This window comes from Triturus cristatus, chromosome 12 (genome assembly GCF_964204655.1).
Source record: "Triturus cristatus chromosome 12, aTriCri1.1, whole genome shotgun sequence".
In the NCBI taxonomy this organism is placed as follows: Eukaryota; Metazoa; Chordata; class Amphibia; order Caudata; family Salamandridae; genus Triturus; species Triturus cristatus.
The window spans coordinates 120202422-120221383 of NC_140595.1; the positions used below are offsets into that span (position 1 = coordinate 120202422).

Genomic DNA, 18962 nt, shown 5'->3' on the forward strand with positions numbered 1-18962 from the left:
GAGGACCTGGCTTGGCAGTTCGGGCTGGACTGTTCCCATGGGGCACAGGGTCAAGACTGATTTGCATATGGCTGGGTTCAAACTGGAATGGCATGGTGAGCAAAAAAACGATGGATTCAGGCCCAGATCTCTGTACTGGGGTGAATGTATGACATTGTTCTGCATTCTGTCCATCAATTGTTGTTTTTGCATTGGTCAGAACTCAGGCACAGGCAGAAACGAGAAACGTATGCAACACAGTTCACGGATCTTCAATGGAAGATGGAAGATTTTGAAAATAGGCAAAGGCGTAATAACCTGCGGATACTTGGTATTAAGGAAGGAATAGAAGGGGATGACATACGGGCCTATATATTGAGACTAATGAAGGGAGCCTTTCCAGAACTCCAGCACTGGAATTGGGAAACAGAGATACAGCGGGTTCATCGCTTCCCTTTGACCTTGAAAAAAACATTTCAAGGGCAATACTAATTTATTTTGGGAACTTTTTGCTTCGACAGGAAGTGTATGCCAAGGTTACCGTGGAACGTCGATGGAAATTAAGAGAACTGATCCAGCCCTGTCAAGCTTTGGGAGCACAAGCTTTTTGATGAACCCAGCACGATTAAAGATTATCCACAAGAACATTACAAGAGTCTTTACCTCAGAGATCAAAGCTAAAGACTACACGGAAAAACTAAAAACTTAATGGCAAGACCCTGTATGTTTCTCTTTTGATTAGCTAGACTGAAGTAGGGTGGGGGGTGCGTCTGCTAGTACTTAATTTTTTCACCTTTTTTTTCATCACCGTAACAACACAGTACTTTGGCGGACTACCCTATGGAAGAAACACCAGGATGTACGAATTTCTGATGGGATGACCACGGGGGGGGGGGGGGGTAGCACTTCTTAGGAAGAAACAAAAGGGGGGGAAACTTTATTGAAAAAAAAAGAAAGGGCTGTAAAAACCAGAAAAACATCTCATAGTTAGGCAACAAGGAGAGCTGACTCTCAGGCTCCACCACAGAGACCTTAGGTCTGCCTGTCTCTCATTGCAGGAGGGGGGAGAGAAGCGCCACGAGGACAGGGATGGCAGGGCGGGGATAAGCAGAGGTTTATCGGGAGGGGGACTGGGGAGGGGGAAAATGAAAAAACACCATTGAGCGAGGATGTTAATGTGGGAAGGCAAGAAATAGAAAAAGGAAGAGAAGGAATGCAGGGACAGGGTGATAAGACATATACACCATGCGTATAGCAACGATTTATATATGCGGGTTGAACGACGCTGCCAAATGCAGGATAGTGAAGAAACAGCTTAAGATATTACACGCTGACATAGTTTGCATACAGGAGACGCATATTGAGGGGACGCGGAAAATTCTCTTAGAACAGTTGGGATTTTAATTAATAGCACATACCACACAGAGGACTAGAACACGGGGGGGTAGCAATATTGGCACAGAAGGGGTGATTGTGTTTAAATCTTGTTTAACTGATAGGTTTGGTTGATGGGTAATTGTTGAATGTCAAGAACAGGGATTTAATTTTACTCTATGTTCAATTTATGGGTTGACGGGGATGACCCCGAAATATTTGATTTTCTTAATTCTGAACTGGCTAAGTGGCCTTTACCGATCATTGCATGTGGTGATCTTAATATAAATGGCATAGAGGGACTGCGGAAGGGGAATCCAAGTAAATATACGGGTCGGAAAAAAAAGTCCACAGGGCCCTTATTCAGATGATGGATGATAATGGGCTCATAGATGCCTGGGCACAACTAAAACCACAGGAGTGGGGTAGCACGTACTACTCCGCACCGCATAGAGCCATAGAGCTGTAGCACGGCTAGATTCTTTTTTGGTCTCATCTTCTCTCCTCCCCACTTGTACCATTAAGAAATTCTCTCTGGTTATCTCTGACCACAATTCTTTGGTCCTGGAGGGTCAAAGGATTGAGGGGGGGGGGGGGCGTGCCGGAACACAGCTGGACTTCTGAACACACCCTGCTACAGGCCCCAAAATGTGTTCAACATATGAAAAAATGGCTTGAGGAATTCCTAGAGATCAACAGGGGTAGTGCTGGGTATGGGGTGGTATGGGATACTCTCTAGGCTGGAATCAGAGGGAAAACTCTGTGCTATTCGCTGAACCGGAATAAAAGAAGGAAATGAGATTAAGACCATGCATAGAACAATTTTATACATAGAAGAACTACTGGTTAGGTCTATTGCCACCTGCTCAAATAAAGATGAGATCCTCCAGAAATTAGTTTTAGCAAAGGCTGCAGCAGGTGAAATCATATCAGCAAGAGCAGGGGGAACATTCTTGGCTCGGAGACACTCTTGCTATGAATTTAGTGAACAAGTTGGGCACATGTTAGCTGCAAGGACTAGACAGAAGACCTCCGGGGGAGACATCTTAGAGATTAAAAATTCAGTGGGGGAAGTAGTCACAATACCCAGTGAAGTACATATGGTATTTCAAAGCTATTATGAGAATTTATACAGGGAAAATGTGCTCAGGGAACGCAAGAACATAAAAGAATATTTAGCGTTGCTCACAGCCAGACATTTTCATAAGAAGACTCAAGGGCTTTGGAGAACAGATTCTTAGATGAAGACATTTAGGGAGCCCTAAAGGAACTGCCATCCGACAAGGCTGTAGGTCCTGACCAAATCCCACTAGAATTGTATAAGGTTTTTTTCAACTTTGGGGGGTGATACAAGTTTTGTAATGTGCCAGGCACAGAAAGGGGAAACACCTCCAGAGTCATGGGCAGAAGCTAGTATGATCATTTATCTAAAGAAAGGAAAGCCCCCTAACAAACCTGGTTCTTATAGATATATTAGTCTAATGAATAGCAACACAATGTTTTTTTCAAAAATCCTAGCGAATCATTTTAGTACCATGATTGGGAAGGTGATCTCGCCCCGCCAGCACGGGTTCATCCCAGGCAGAGGCACGGCTGAACATATTCGCAGAGTCTGTACTTTGTTTGATGGTACCTCTGTCACGCGAGATCCTATGGCGCTTATCCTGCTAGACACAGAGAAGGCATTTGATAGGGTCTTGTGGGGCTATCTTTGGGCTGTACTTGAGAATTGGGGTGTAGGAAACTATATAGGAATCCTAAGATTCAACTCCGGTTGATGGGGGGACAAAGCAACCCAATTGCTATCACACGAGGGACGAGGCAGGGGAGTCAATGCTCTCCCCTCTTATTTGCTTTTTATATTGACCCTTTGATTTGGAAAATTGAGGCAAATAAGGGTATCCTCCCTATTGGACTAAACAGATGTGAAACTAAGATTTTGGGATAATCTGATGAATGGCAATAACAGCCGCAAATACATCTGTGGCTTTAATGGAAATAGAGCATGAGGCTGAATGCTTTGGGGCGATCTCAGGCTATCGGCTTAACCGTGAAAAGACACAAATTTTAGTTTATGACATGCTCTCTATCTCGGATCCAAGAGTAACTGAATCTGCCACCTATCTTGGGTTTATTATAACATCAGAACTAGGTAAAGTTGTCGAAAAAGAACCTTGTCCCCGTGATTCAAAAATAAAAGAAAGACTTTGATAGGCTAAATATTTTGCATCTTTTGATTGTGGGTCAATGCAACATTATCAAAATGATATTCCTGCCCAAAATGTTGTATCTATTCAGGACGATACCTCTGAAATTTGAAAATCGTTGGTTTAAAGAAATGGAGAGGCTGATTAACCGATTTATTTGGGCTCAAGGGAAGACGAGAAGAGCGCTTAGATATATGTCCCTATCTAGGGAAAGAGTGGGCTGGGTGGTCCCTGATTTAAAAATATATTATTGGGCCACGGTGGTCCAATACATCCGAGGGTTATTGGGTGGAAAGGTCATTGACCAGTTGAGGAACGATGCTTCTCCGGATGTATATGAATTACTGTTAGAAAGAGAAGCCCCTAATTGGCTTTTGTGATTCAGGGAAGCCAGTTATTATAAAAAAGTTAAATTCAAGACCCTTGGGGCAGCAGTAGCAGTCTGGACTGGCGTCAGCAAAAAGCTGGGGTTAGGAAGAATGAATTATTATACTACTTTGTTTGGGTATCTGCCTCTCCCCGAGATTTTTCACGATGGAATTATGTGGCGATGGGATGCTTTAGGGGTGAAGACGATGGGGGATCGTTTTGAACCAGATGCTATACTCTCATTTGAGAAAGGCCAAATCCTTTTTAACCTCGATCACAGGGAGTTTTTAAAATTCGTCCAGATCCGTTCCTCTATATTAAGGAAGAAGGGGAGAGCGAAAGCTTTCTCAAGAGATCCAGTAATGGAAGTGTCCAAAACCCTGATGGGTGTACAATCGCCCAGATTTATAAAGAGCTGAGACAACTACAGGGCGATGATTTAGAAAAACACCCTGAGAAATGGCAGCGGAAGCTGAACACTGAAGGGGATGAATTTAGGGCATTGCTTAAGCTTGGCTACACCCTTTTAAGAGTAGCGAGCCTCCAAGCACAACATTTTAAAACACTTGTTTCACTCTATTACACCCCAGCTAAGATAGCTCAATGGGGTGGGACTGATGGTATTTTTTGTCCCCGTTGCCAAGGCGACGAGGCAGATATACTTCATATGTTTGCCTCTTGCCCTGCCTTGCAACCTCTTAAGAGAGCTATAGAGGATTTTATGGGGCAAACCCTGAGGATCCAAATAAAACTGTCTGCCGAGCTGATGGGTTTAGGTGTGGCTCGAGACGGAACGCTGTTAGCTCACCGGAAATTTGCACTTCTTGCCATGGCTGTGGTTAGAATTTGTGTGTCATCTGCATGGGTGGCCCCTAATCCCCCCACATTTCAACAATGACTTACACGACTTAGCTATGTTTTATTTGGGAAAGGGTCTGTATGAGAAGAAAGGGTGGAAGACTAGGAAATTAGGGAAACTTATTTGGGCCCCTGTAACAGATTGGAAAATCAGGATGAATGCACTCCAGGTACAATCCAGTGATTTAAACATATTGGAGTAACTATCTTTGCTATTTATGTTTTGATCTTTGTGTAACCCTTTTTTTTGTCAGAGCTGCTATATTCTGTAACTTAATAGTACTGTACTGCGCCTCTGTAGGCTCTCAGGATTTGTTTTCTCTTTCCTTTTTTCTTGTTTAAGAATGTTTTATTCTTTACGGAGGTTTCAGTATAAATGTACCTGAACCGATGGTGGAATAAAAATATTTAAATTAAAAAAAAAAAAAATATATATATATATATATATATATATATATATATATATATATATATATATATATATATATATATATATATATATATATATATATATATATATATATATATATATATATGTATATGTATATATATATATATATATCATATACCATTACAGTATTATTTAAAACTCATAAAGATAATTAAAAATAAATATTTTTTACACCAATATTATTGTCTACAATATTAACAACAACAATATTCTTGAAAACGATATTATTTACCTTAAAAAACAATATTTGTGTCAACAATATTCCTGCATCACGATACTTCTGTGACAGGATTTTAAAAACTCGAAATTAATGTCACTCGATATTTTGTCCGAATAACATCCTCAGAGTCAGTTAAGGTTTGGGGAAGCTGCACAATCTCTCCCCCCAATATTTGTTTTCGATGGGGTCCCGGGGCCCGAAGGGCAACTCTGTCTGGCACATGCCAAACGCTGTGCCCGGCATGGGGTTGGCCACCTGCTGGGGATTTGACCACAGGGTCTGTCAGCAGGCCAAGCCCTATGGCCACCCCCTAGTGCGCACGGCCAAAGATGTCATCAGTGATGTCATAAATGTCATAGAAAATGTCATCTGTGATGTAATATGTGAGGTCATAAGTAGTGAATGGCTGGACGAAAGTTATAGTTAGCACCACGGGCGCAAGTTATAGTTAGCTCTTCTATAACTGGTGAATTTGTTTGTTTATTTAAAATTCAAAACATAAATGTTATCAGTGACATGTTACCCTACCTATAACATCACTTTAAATATATGTATATATTAACCAGTGGTGGAATCATAGTTAGCATCGTGTTTCTATAGGATATGCCTTTTTTGTGTTGCTAATAACTTTGGCGCCACTTAACAAATCTCCACACATGTGCTAGTATGTGATTAGTTTACACATAGACATTTTCGGGGTGATCCATAGCCACCTTAGACACAGCTACAGCCTAAACCGCAGAACGGATTTAGATCAAAGTTGTGAGTAAGCTAGCTGTTGGACCAGAAGGAATGATTTTTTGTGCTTTGGTGGCAATCCATTTATCAGTTTTGAAAAAAAGAAGGTATAAAAGAATTGTACATATCACGTTGTGGAGGATCCGCAGAGCTGACCGATCTCAACCTGAAATCTGAGTGGGTGCCACTCCCTCAACCAGGAAGTGGTGGCAGCCATCTCCCAAATCCTAAAGAAATGAGAAAAACATAAGGCGGCAGGAAAGGGATACCCTGAACCACGATGCCTGGTGGTGGGGTTGTCTGGGGTCAAAATATTTTTTGAAAATAAAATTGCTGTAAATTCACGGGGGAGCTGGGAAACTGCGGCAAAATAAAAACTGAAAAAAGGAAAGCATGGGCTCTCACCATTTCTATTTAAAGACCCTTCTGGTGGGAAGTGGGTGAGGCATATGGCATGTTTCAGGGGGAGGGCGTTGTAGCCCCACTCCCCATGCCTTCACAAGGCCCCAGGCACCCCATCGCCTGGGGCCGATAACTTAATTAAAATGGAGCTCTACCCTAGCCCCATGATCCCCAATCCATGGGACACCGTTTGTGTCCCTCCCCACAAGCGTGGGCAGGGAATCTGCCACGGTTGCCCCACCTGATGGGAGAACAAAGAACGGCCCTGCCTGCACTCAAGAACAGGGAAATGCTTTAATTGCTTCCCCTGACCCTCTATGGGAGCACGAGAAAACTGTTCTTGCGGGGTTAAAGCAATGCCGGCTCCTGCTACACCCGGGATGGGTGCATACTGGGGAGTCGGTGGGGCTGCGAGGGCCCTGGGCCTCCCAGTAGACCTCAACGTTAGACCAGCTGTGGGGTGCCCGGGGTGAGGCAAGGCTGTTTGTGACATGCTATGGGTGGGCACCAGGACATGCTATTTAAAAACAAAGAAAAACATGCCGGCTCCTGCAGGTGCAGGGGGCTGTGGGGGCCCTGATCCGGCCCTCATAGTACCCAACATGGCGATATCTGTGGCGTGCCCCAGTTGGCACGGGGCACACCATTATGCATTAAAAAAAAATACTTTATGCCGGCTACTGCACAAAACAGTGGGTGTCCTGGGTAGAACAGGGACATCCATAAAAATATTTAAAAATTGCAAACAGTGAATAATAAATGAGCAGACACAGCCACTCATTTAGTATTCACTGCTCCTTCATAGAGCACCCAATAATGCCCTGGGAGAGCTATTTACATATATTTAGTTTTTGGTGATGTCCCTAGAAGGGGCAGAGACATCACCAATATTTGTGTATGTTGTGAGGGGGCTGTAGGGACTGCTTCTGCCCCTCAGCAACACTAGAAAAAAGAAACATAATTCTTCTGGATCATTGAAACCATGACCCCAGGAAAACTTACCATATTTTTAAAGGAATTTCCCAGGCTACAGCTTTTGCTCTGCAGCTGGGATCGCATTGTCACCTAGGGGCTGGTCGCTTTGAGGTATTTTATGTGTTGCTGATGTATCACATAAACTACATGGCCTTGATGTGGTTATTTTTACCATTTTAGTTTCTGGGGTGTAAAACGCTATAAGGGATTACAGAGATATATTTGTTTTATTTATTATTTTCTTAAAGAAAAAATTATATATCTCTGACTATTTATTTTCAAATTTTTCATATCCAAATGTAAAATTAAAAACTGTGTAAAAAGAAAGAGTTACAGACATGTAGCTCCAAAAAAGTTCTTTAAATGTTGTTTGCCACTATTGGAATATATATTTGATTGCAATTATTGATAATTTCTGGAGAAAGATGATAGGAGTGCTTTACATATAGAGTGGGAATTGTGTGCGAAGGCACGGGAGAGGTTTGTTGCCACCAGAGCTTGCCCTTTGGGGCCCTCTATGCCTGGCCTTTGGCCAACCCCCCCATCCCCTGCCATGCATTGCCAAAGGGGTGGGTTTGGCTGCCTGTGAGGGGTTGGCCACAGGTAGTGGCCACACGCCAGGCCCTACAGCCAGACCCAAGGCCATGCATGGCAGTCATTTGGTTTTACATATGATAATAAAATATTACTTTAGGTAAAAAAAAAACCTTGAAGTTCATTGAAAAAAAACAAAGGTTAAAGTAATGTTATAGTTTTATAAAATGTTCAGTAACAACATTATGTTTTAAACTCTAATAGCCACAGAAATTCACCAGCTGTAGTTATCTCAAGTAGCTATAACTCGTGCCCGAAGGTAACTGTAACTCATGCCCACTCCATGCACTGCCAATTACCCCAAATATTACATCACTCATGACTTCTTCTATGACATCATTGATAACATCACTGCAATATTTGCAATTAACCTCTTCTGTGCCCATGACGAGATAGTCTCGTCATGGAGCACGGTCGCGCTGTGCCCATGACTAGACTATCTCGTCATGAACCCCACCCACTAATGAAACGCCCGGCACAGGAGGGGGAAAGGGCGTGGCACAGAAGGGGTTAAATTATTGATCAGAAAACTGTGCATGGTGGGGATGCGAGTTATAGTTACTTACTATAACTAAAACTAGTGAATTTCTGTGCTTTTGTTTAGTTGAAAACATTATGTTGTTACTGAACATTTCACCTAACTATAACGTTACTTTAAACTTTGTTTTTTTCAGTGAATATAAACACCGACCTTACTGTTTGAGGCTATCAGCCAGCCCTCTTAATGCCTTCTTCTGTAGTTGTATCACTCCCCCTACAGAATAGGGCAGTGCATCGTCCCACTTCGGCTGTGGGCTCTCTTTAGTGTGCGTGACTGCATTCTGCTCTTTCATAAGGAGCACATCGTCGCGTACAGTAGTTCCCTTCAGAGCCAGGCTCTACTATGGCAAGATGTGCTTTTGATACCAAAGTATATTTTTGCTTTTAGCCAATTTCCTTTTTTTTTTTTACTATTGGTGAGGCACCAGCAGCTGACCAACAATATATTTTCTCAAAAACATGATAAAACAAGCATTGACAAAGCCAATAGACTGGCAGACAAACCTTACTTTTGATTTTGCCAGTGCTTTTTCTGTTAATGATTTGTGTAAATTTATAGATGTAGCGTTTGCTTCATTTTTTGCAGTTTTTGGCCCAACCAGAAAAATACATATTTGCAGTTAGATAGATTGATATTCCTTATTCGATCAAATAGAGATCATTCACAAAATGTATAAACAACAATCTTCCTTGCTAAAATACAATATACTATGAATGATTGTCATATCATAAAAATCATAAAAATGTAAAATAATAAAGTGAATAGAAACGTATGGCCAGTTAACAACAAAAGAGAAAAATAAATATTATCAAAAAAGTCATTGTGTTATTAACATACTATGCCAAGGCCTGTGTTGTCCTCTTCTTTACTTTGCAGTTAACAACTTAGACCTAACGCGCCAAGTATAAAGCAGGTACCCTGATATGGCGAACACTAACCATTTTGTAGAATTTGATCTATGAACTTGCAGAGCATCTACTGGTCTCCTAAATGATCGGGGTATAAGTCACTTTTTCCTAAACTCTGCATAGCTGGGACAAAAAATATATATATAATGGTCTAATGATTCAGGACAAAGGGTACATTTGCAGTTATTTTGAATTTAAGTAATTTTTTGGGTAGTGGTTGATTTTTGCCCATTTTAAATGTGTGATCTTGGACAAGCTGCCTATACAGTTATAATGCGTGGGTTCAGGTGGTTCTGCTTAGTACATCGCCGTAATAAAAGGTGAATTGCATTCTGATCATTCTGTCATTCCAATATTTATATTCCAATTGTCTCTTACTCGATATGCACAGTCCTAATTTTTTTTCAATCTTGTTGCAGAGCTGTTTAGAACGGAGATGTTTTACTCAAGGATCTTCCGAGCGCTTGAACTCAATTTCTACGAGCGTATGAAGAAAAAGAAACTTCTGTCTATGAAAGAGTTCTTGCTGCTATTTCCCAATCTCCCTGTGATGATTAAAATACACAGTAAGAGGCTGCTGGGGGATTGATACATATTACTATCATGATTTATTGACAATCGTTAATGTCTATACTTGGCATAATTCAGTTCTTAGTGTACAATGATTGTGGGGCACAGTTGGGTTGCAGGCTTGTTTACAATGCAGTTACAAATGATTGGCAACTGCCTATGTTACAGTTGGAGCAGCTGAACACGTTGTTCACCTTGATCCTGAATATTACACCTCTTGGATTACACAGCAAAGGGTAGTAATTTAAGCAGTGAGTCCAGTGTGCTGTTACTGTATAAGCTGAATGGAGATTACACAATAATAAGTTTTGTAAAAAGAAGCTTGTGTGTAAATTAGGCCTGGCTAAAAATCCGTTCCGCTCACGGAAATTGCGATAATTTGACATTTTCGCGTTCCGCGGAGAGCGCGAAAATGTCAAAATTTCCGCAATCCGCATTTTACCAGAAATTTTTTGCTTGTTCGCACTGTAAAATAATACATTCTTGCGTGCGCGCGATCGCCTTACCTGAATCCCCGCGTTCGCCGACAACTTTTCCCGATCCGGTCGCGTTCTCCACGAGATGTTGGATTGTTGGTAGCCATTTGCACTGTCTCGCGACAGTTCACGCCCGCAGTAACATCATTCGTCGTGCGATCACGTCTTTCTTCTCACGATCATGCACCGCGAGACAAGTGAAAACAAGATGGCCGCGCCCGCGAGCAACCGCATGGGTAAGTTGGCGATCCGCGACCACGCAGAACATACCGCGAACGGGCGGGAAAAAAACTTCTGCATCTTCGCAATATTTCCGCGTGTTTGCGGAGATTTTTAACATTTTCGCGATAATTTGCGAAAGTGAATTTCGCAAATTCCGCCCACCCCTAGTGTAAATCAGAAGTTGTCTGGGTTGCAAAGAAAAGGTGAAGATAACTTCGGACCAGGCTTGTGGTTTTGTGGATGGTTGATAATTTCAGGCAGAGAATATGGTGATTTCTGAACGAAACTTTCAACTGCAGATTCCTCTTTAGAATACTCCTAGGCACTAATCACCAACCAACAGTTTCTCCTACTCACCCGCAGGAGGCGCACTTCATCGGTTGTACCAACCCCAAAATTCAATGACCCGAGCATGCCATGGAAATTGCCCCTTCTTCAAAACTTCAAGTTTCAAGCCATGCTCCAACTGCGGAAAGTAGATGTAAATTATGGATTCGCATGAATTTGCTTGTGGTGCTTCAGAGCTGGTCGTGATTCTTAGCAGTCAGTTGGCTCTGTACAAAATCGATGTGCAGCAGTCTTTCGGACACATTTGTGGCTTAGTGCGCCACCTGACAAGAGGATCCGGTGTAAGCCAATTTTATGTTTTGTTGTTTGTTTCGTCTTTGGCCCAGGAAGGACTTGTTTTGGGCACTGTTCAGGCTATGTGTCATCCCTTTCGGCTTTTCTGCGGGTACCAGATCTGCCGCCTTTATGTTTGTCAACTGTTTGTGGATGAGAGTTTTGAAAGGATGCAACATTCGTTTCCATCAACACTGTGATGCTACAGTGGAACGTGAACCTGGTTTTCAACTTTTCAATGTGCCCCCCATTTGAACCGCTGCACAGTTGACATTAAAAACTGTCTTCATCATCTCCATATCATCGACTAGGCATGTGAGCGAGCTGCAGGCCCTTTCTGTCAACCCACCTTATACAAAACTCTTCTCAGACTAGTTGCTGTTTAAGATCAAAGGCTCCCTTCCACCTTGACTTTGGTGCAGAGCCGCTCGCACCACCTAACCGAGTACAGAAGTAAAGTACTGCTCTAAAGTTTCCGGATCCAATCTAACACCTGGATACAATATTTGCAAGGAAAGGAATCTGTTGATAGATAGGGTATTCACCATTAAAATCATTACCAAAGGTATCTTACTTTTTCCATGGGCTGGCCTTGATGCAGCGGACCGCTTGGGACCTGCCATAAGCACCAGTGTAGTGGTCAGCTTCATGATTGTATGCACTACTGTGTTTTTCAGTGACAACCAAGCGTCTCGAATGGACATGCCCTTCAATGGATCCAGGCACTTTGTGGTAAAGAACTAATCAGCCCTAGAGCACATCATAGGCAGCCCCCTCCCATGTATTGCTTTTACTGGTTCACCAGTTTGACAGGCAGTACAAAATGTTCTGAGGCCTATCAATGACTACCCTTCATATCAGTAAACCAGTTGGCCCAGAATATTTGCAACTCCAGAGACCATGGGCAGCATCAAGGGCAGCAATCTTACAGCACCTCCTAACCCGCCTCATCAGCTACTTCAGTTTTTTCTTTCAGAACCAATCTTATCCAGTAGGAGGCAGGGTTTGATTTTTTCCCAACAGGCAGGAATTCCATCTTTTATTTTGGTGGGACTCAAGTTAATGTTAACTGGCACTTCTTCTAGAGCGCATATTCACCGACAGGTCTCTTAGCGCTATGTGAGAGAGCTTAACCTCACCTCACCACATCCACATGTACATGCACCAAAACATGGCCTAGGTTGTGCCCCAGGCTTCAGTAAAAAGAAGCGTTTTAATTTTTTTTCTAAATGGAAGAAGGGTGAGTTCCCTGCGAAGGCTTTCCGGTAGCCTGTTCCAGAGTTGAGGGATCATTGCGGAAAAGTCTCTGCCCCCTTTGGAGGATGTTTTGAAGCGGGGGCAGGCCAAAAGGCCAGCATCAGACGATCGAAGGGTATGCCCTGGCACATAGTTTATGAGGCATACCTGGCCGTGGATGGCTTTATGGGCTATGCAGAGACCTTTGAACCTTGTTCTGTGTTTGATCGGGAGCCAGTGCAGCTGCTGCAGTAGGGGGGTGGCATGTGCCCGCCTTGGGAGCCTGAAAATCAGTCTAGCAGTGTTGTTCATGACCACTTGGGGTTTTGTTAGCAGCTTCTCAGGAAGGCCAATGTACAGAGAGTTGCCATAATCTAACCTTGACATAATCATTGCCGACATGGCCATCCATAGTGCCTGGAAATGAGAGAAGGGGGGCGAGTCTCCGTAGCTGTCTCAGTAGGCCCACACATGTCCCTGCAATGGTAGATACCTGGTATGACATAGAGAGCTTGGCATCTATTTTTATGCCAAGACTTTTTACGACTGGGGCTGGCGTGGGAGAGGTGCCTAGCTCATGTGGCCAAAAGAGTTCCTACTTGAGTGACAGCAGATTATACAGCTGGCCTTCTGCAGGGGTCACGTCTCTTTTTGCCGATGGGGGCTATCAAGAGGGTAACGGATTCAGAAACGGATGAGGAGGGATGATCCCACTAATTCCTGGCGTCCAAGCGGGACAGATGGCTCAGGCTGATTTTGGATCTTCACCCTTCAAATTAAGAATTCTCAATCTAGCTCAGGTTCTCAGTGGCTTGGATCTGGGTGATGCTATCCCTGGATTTGCAGGATGCATACAGCCATGTGCAGTCCTGCAGTCTTACAGATGCTACCTTCTGTTTGAGGTAGGGGCAGAGCAGTTTACTATTCTACCCTTTGACCTTGCCTCTGTCACCTGGTTTTACAAAGGCGATGGTAGTGGTGCAGCCCACCTTCTCAGGTTGTGGGCACATGTATTTCCTTAACTTGGAGATTGGCTGCTTAAAGTGGACCTCCTCCGAACGATGATTGTCTTTCTTTCATAACAGAGGTTCTCCATCTGCAAACTAGAGTTCTCCTGATGCAAGGATTTAATTCATAGGGTGATCATGGCTGTTATGTTGTTCAAAGCCTTCGTACCCTGGCAACGAGCCTAGGCCATACATGGTTTGATCCTGATGTTGTGTGATCAGTCATGGGTTTCATTGAGTAGGTTCTGAGGCTTCTTGGACTGCTGGTTACATGCATTGTTCTGGTCCTGTGTATTCAGTGGCACATGTGGGCTCTGTTTCTAGTGAACGTAACCCCATGGCTGTCTGTCGGACAACATCTGTGTTGGAAATTGGGTTGAGGAGGGTGAAACCCTACTCAAGCAGCAATCGCAAACTCTGTCAGGGAGACACACAAGTAAACCCCACATTAACATGTGCTTAGCCTTCTGGTAGCTTGGCAAAAGCAATCAAGCTTCACTTAGAGGCACTATGTAAAGTATTTATGCAGCACTTCAGACAGTATTAAAGTGAAAATACAACACAAGAAAAATGTCACATCAATTTAGACAAAGAGAGTAAAATGTAATACATGTTTTAAGACCAAAATGACAAACATCCAATCAGTAGAACCGGAGATGTGCAATTTCAAATTTTAGAGTAAAAATAGTGCTAGTATGAAGTGACAATTTCAGGTCCACCGCAGTGGAATGCAGGCCGGATAGAGAGACCCAGTTAGACCAGCTGAACAAAGTACCTGAAATCCTGGTTTGGAGAGCGTTGCGAGATCTCATGCTGAGGTTGCGTGGCGCAGCCGTGGTTCCCAAAAGCTGCATGCGGAGCACTGCATCATCACCAAGGATGCCTTTGATGAGGGGCTTGCGATGCAAAGTCTGGCATCAAAGATGCTTTGCGCACCAGCAGCTCAGAAGAAAGCTGTGGTGCTATGATGTGAAGTTCTGCGTCTTCATCGGAGATTACATCAGTGAGGGGCTTGTGATCTGAAGGTCTGTGCCAGTGATGTATTGTGCAGCAGCAGTTCCGGGGAGACTCACAGTGTGAGGTCCGGCGTTGGGGCTGCTTCGGGTACAGGGTTGCAATGCAGCTGCGGAGAAATGCGTCGCACTTCATTGGTTCTGCTCACAGGGCCACAACTGGGCTGCCAGAGCACCTTAAAGCCCAATACCAAGGGTCCTGGACTAGGGAGGCACCACCTGGTGGGTAGGACTCCCAGCAGACTGAGTCCAGGTGCTGGGCTTGAGATGGTTGGAGCCTTTTTTGTCCCTGAGGCTCTGATCAGAAGGCCGCCAACTAACCCTTGGAATCCATCTGATGGTCCTGGGTTCACGATGCATGTCCAGTCTTTTTACTCGGGCAGCAGGGCAGCAGAGTAGCGGTTCTTCTTGCAGAGCAGCACAACAGTCCGTCTGAGTCATCACAGGTCCAGAAGTATACTGAAGAGTTGGGACTGAGGGCTCAATATTTATACCTGGAGCCAATTAGGAAGTAGGAGAAGGTTCTGGAGGTTTTCTCATTCAGAGGTGATTGGAAATTCATGCCTCCCTGTCCTGGCCCCAGATTGTCTGGGGCCACAATCGACTTGTGTCAAAACCTTTTGCGATTGTGCTGGGCAGAACCTTAGTGGTGTCAAGCGTGGTAGGTGGCAGCTCCTCCCTCTCAAGTCGGAGATGACCCATTCTGCCAACACCTATGCTGATTTGTCTCACTGTCTGGGAGCAATATACAAAGACCAATTTCCAGCTACACCTAGTCATATGACCCAGGAAACAGGCTGCAGGCAACCAAATGGTTGTGACAAGAAATTGCCAACTTTCTAAAAGTGGCATTTTCATAATAGTGACTTAAGATCTGACTTTGCCATTAAATAATATTATTCATGACTATTCTTTAGACAACAAACTCTACCTTCCTGCCTACCCTGCTCCTAATTGAAACCTTTAACGTATTATATGTAATAAGTTAACCCAATGTTAGCCTATGGGAGAGGTAGGCCTTGCAGAAGTATAAAACAAATGTAAGAATTTTTCACTACCAGGACATGTAAAACTTAAAAAGTGAATGTCCAACTTTTTAATTACACTGCACCTTGCCCTAAGGGTGATTAGACCATTCTCTAGGGATGGCTTATATTAAAAAGGAAGATTTAGGCCTGGCAAAATATTTATTTTGCCAGGTCAAAATGGCAGTTTAAAACTGCACACAGGCACCAATGACAGGCCTGAAACATGTTTAAAGGGCTACTTAAGTGATGGCAAAATGAGAATTGGGGGGCCACTCGTAGTGTTTAATTTACAGGTCCCAGTTACATGTAGTACCACTTTACTAGGGACTTGCAAGAGAATTAAATATGCCAATTGGGTGTATGACAATGTTACTATATTTAAAGGAGAGAACACAAGCACTTTAGAACTGGTTATCAGTGGTAAACGTGTGCAGAGTCCTAAAGCTATCAAGAACTGAAGGTGTAGGTGTAGGTGTAGGTGTGGGTGGTACTGACGTTCTCCAACCAAGCTAGGACCTGATTGATCAACTTCTGGAAGGTGAAATAGTTGTTCTTCAACCCAAAGAGCATCACCCGAAACTGGTATCCTTCTGGAGTAAAGAACGCAGACCTGTCTTTAGCCCCCTTAGTTACTGTGATCTGCCAGAACCCAGATGTCATATCAAACGTGCTGAGGAACTTAGCAGCCCTTGACTGATCAATGAGCTTGTCAGCTCAGGATGGTATGTGCATCAGACTTAGTGACATCATTGAGCCTTGGGTAATCCACGCAGAACCTGAGTTCAGTGGTGGTACCTGGAGGGGAAGCCTTGGGGACCAGTACCACAGTGCTGGGCCAAGGACTGCTTGAGGACTTTCTTTCACTTACCGACAGTGTTTGTGAGACTTTCTTCCTTATACGGGCTATCATCTTATCAGATTGCCTGTAGATCTTATTCTTCACTGCCATATGGCCACCCTTGGACCTGGATCAGTCATACTCTATCCAACTGTAGATTATTCACTGCCCTCCCTGCTTCACCATCTTTGGACTGGACTACTGTGCATTTTAAAAGGTTCCAAGTTAGTTTTGGCACATTGTCACCTCTGATTTGTCATGACTGATCGAAATCCAAGGGTAGCCAAGAGTGAAAGACAAAACTGATGAGAGCGTGCTGATGAAGCACCTTTATATAAATGGCCCTGTACCATCACTTTCGGAAGTGAGCAAGACCTTTGTGGAGTCTGACGGAGCCACTTACCAGTGTGCTTGAACAATTATTGTTTAAAAATGGAGTGTTCAGTCGGGCGCCTGGGGTTAATATAAAGGTGATCAATCTGTAGTTAGAAAGAGCCTTTCTGAAGAGAAGTAACTTGATCTTCTAGTTTCCAGGAGCTCTATGGATGATTAATGTTTCTAACACGCAGCCTGGTTGCTTCATGTGATTGAATTGAGGCAGATGTAAGCACGTCTTGTAAACTGTGTGAACACCCAATGTTGACAAGCATATTGCAATAATGATAGTGGTTGTATTGTCCAAACATTGAGCGCCAGTAAAAAGTGTGTCTGCAATAAATGATGAAGTGACCATTCCAGGTTATACATAGAAAACCATATTACCCCAGAAGTTGATTTTAGTATTACGGGCTGGCTTGTGGTAACGTGGGTCTTAGTGGGTCTTAGTGTTGAATTTAAATGAGCCCCCACAACTGCATTTGTTGAACTTAAGCACATGGTAAACATGAGTACATTTGGTCATTTTCTGCCTTGCCTTAATGATCACTTTAGTCTTTGTAGACGTTGAATGTAATGGAAGACCAATATACCAAGCTCTTTTCCAACTATGGTAATTTGATAAACCTGAAAATGAGTTGTTTCAAAGAGTGAGCCGTTGCCAAACTAAATCTCTGACAATTCTCTGTCTCTATCCTACCCCAAATTACTCCTTTCATCACCATCACTTATATTAGATTCTCTGGCAGAGCCCCTGAAGAAGCTAAGAGAACAAGGACCAATCATCGAAGAGATCGGTGACCTCATGCTATCCAGGGTATGATTTAATTTAAGAGTGATTTTATTCCTATTGATTGTAAGAGGTTTAAACCTCTTGGGTCTGACTCTGCTGGTCATAATAAGGGTTGTGACTTTGTGCAAAAGATTGAATTTATTGAACCATCTGCTCATTGGAGCCTTTGGTGACTGTTAATATATTTGACATTTGGTCCAGGTTCTGCTGAAAGATGTAAACCTCAATTCCTTTGAAGACACACTTTAGTTGAGGTCCTAAGGGGAAACCATAGACTGCCACTCTACAGTAGGGATCAATGCAGAGAAATAGCCACGGGGAAAATAGAGGTGGTAAAATAAAAAACACCGCACCATTGAGCACTAGCATCATTTTAGACTTAGTAATCGGGGGACACTTTATTTAATACTTGGTGGAGGCCTAGTGGGACAGAAGTGTGCAGTATTGTCTGTTTGATCCATATGGCAAAGGAGCTACAGTGTTTGGAGTTTAACATCCCTAAGTAATAGTAGTACACAAGAACACTTTTAACACTCACACATTTTCACAGATTACTTCTGACAAGCTGTAGAGACACGATGGGGAATATTCATTACTGGTAGTAGGACAGAAGTCTCCAAGATGTTAATATTATCCAGCGTAGTACCTGTCAACAGAAGGGCAGGATATAATTCTCTGTCATCTGGGGAGGGCCAGACTAGCATTGAGATTCTCATAGTTGCTATTCAATACAATACATATCATACATAGTGCACTATCCATGAAATCTAAGATTACATTTTTTTTGTTCAAACAATTTTATTGAAAATAAAATAAGCAGTTATGGAACAGATAGTGAAGACACACTACAGGGTGCTTTGCGTAACTTCATATGACCACATATGTAAACATTTGACGTATAGTCTAAGTAAACATAATGGAGCAATATTGTAAGTCTGGGCGGTGAACTCTACTTCGCTAGCAGAGTTTTCCAAATTCAGCGTTACTCGGAGCTCGCAGAGTTTTTTTCCTCACTTGGGTTCGCCAGCGTTAAGTTGGCGAGCGAGGAAAACCCACCCCCCGGCGAGTTTTTCCTTGTACCCGATCGTCAACGTCAAGTTGGCGAGTGTGAGCGTGGAAAATCAACCTCCCGGCGAGATCAACGCTGGCAGTCAGGTTTCTGCGAGT

General features: G+C 43.2%; 1 protein-coding gene across 1 annotated transcript in view; it reads left to right on the top strand.

Annotated features, from left to right (window-relative positions):
• The window catches only part of LOC146772832 (rho guanine nucleotide exchange factor 11-like), a 322904-nt gene that overhangs the window by 122223 nt on the left and 181719 nt on the right, over positions 1-18962 (top strand). The window contains exons 7-8 of the mRNA XM_085637035.1: positions 10036-10182; positions 17740-17819. Of these exons, the coding sequence (XP_085493161.1) occupies positions 10036-10182; positions 17740-17819 (227 nt within the window). The remainder of the gene's footprint in view (positions 1-10035; positions 10183-17739; positions 17820-18962) is intronic.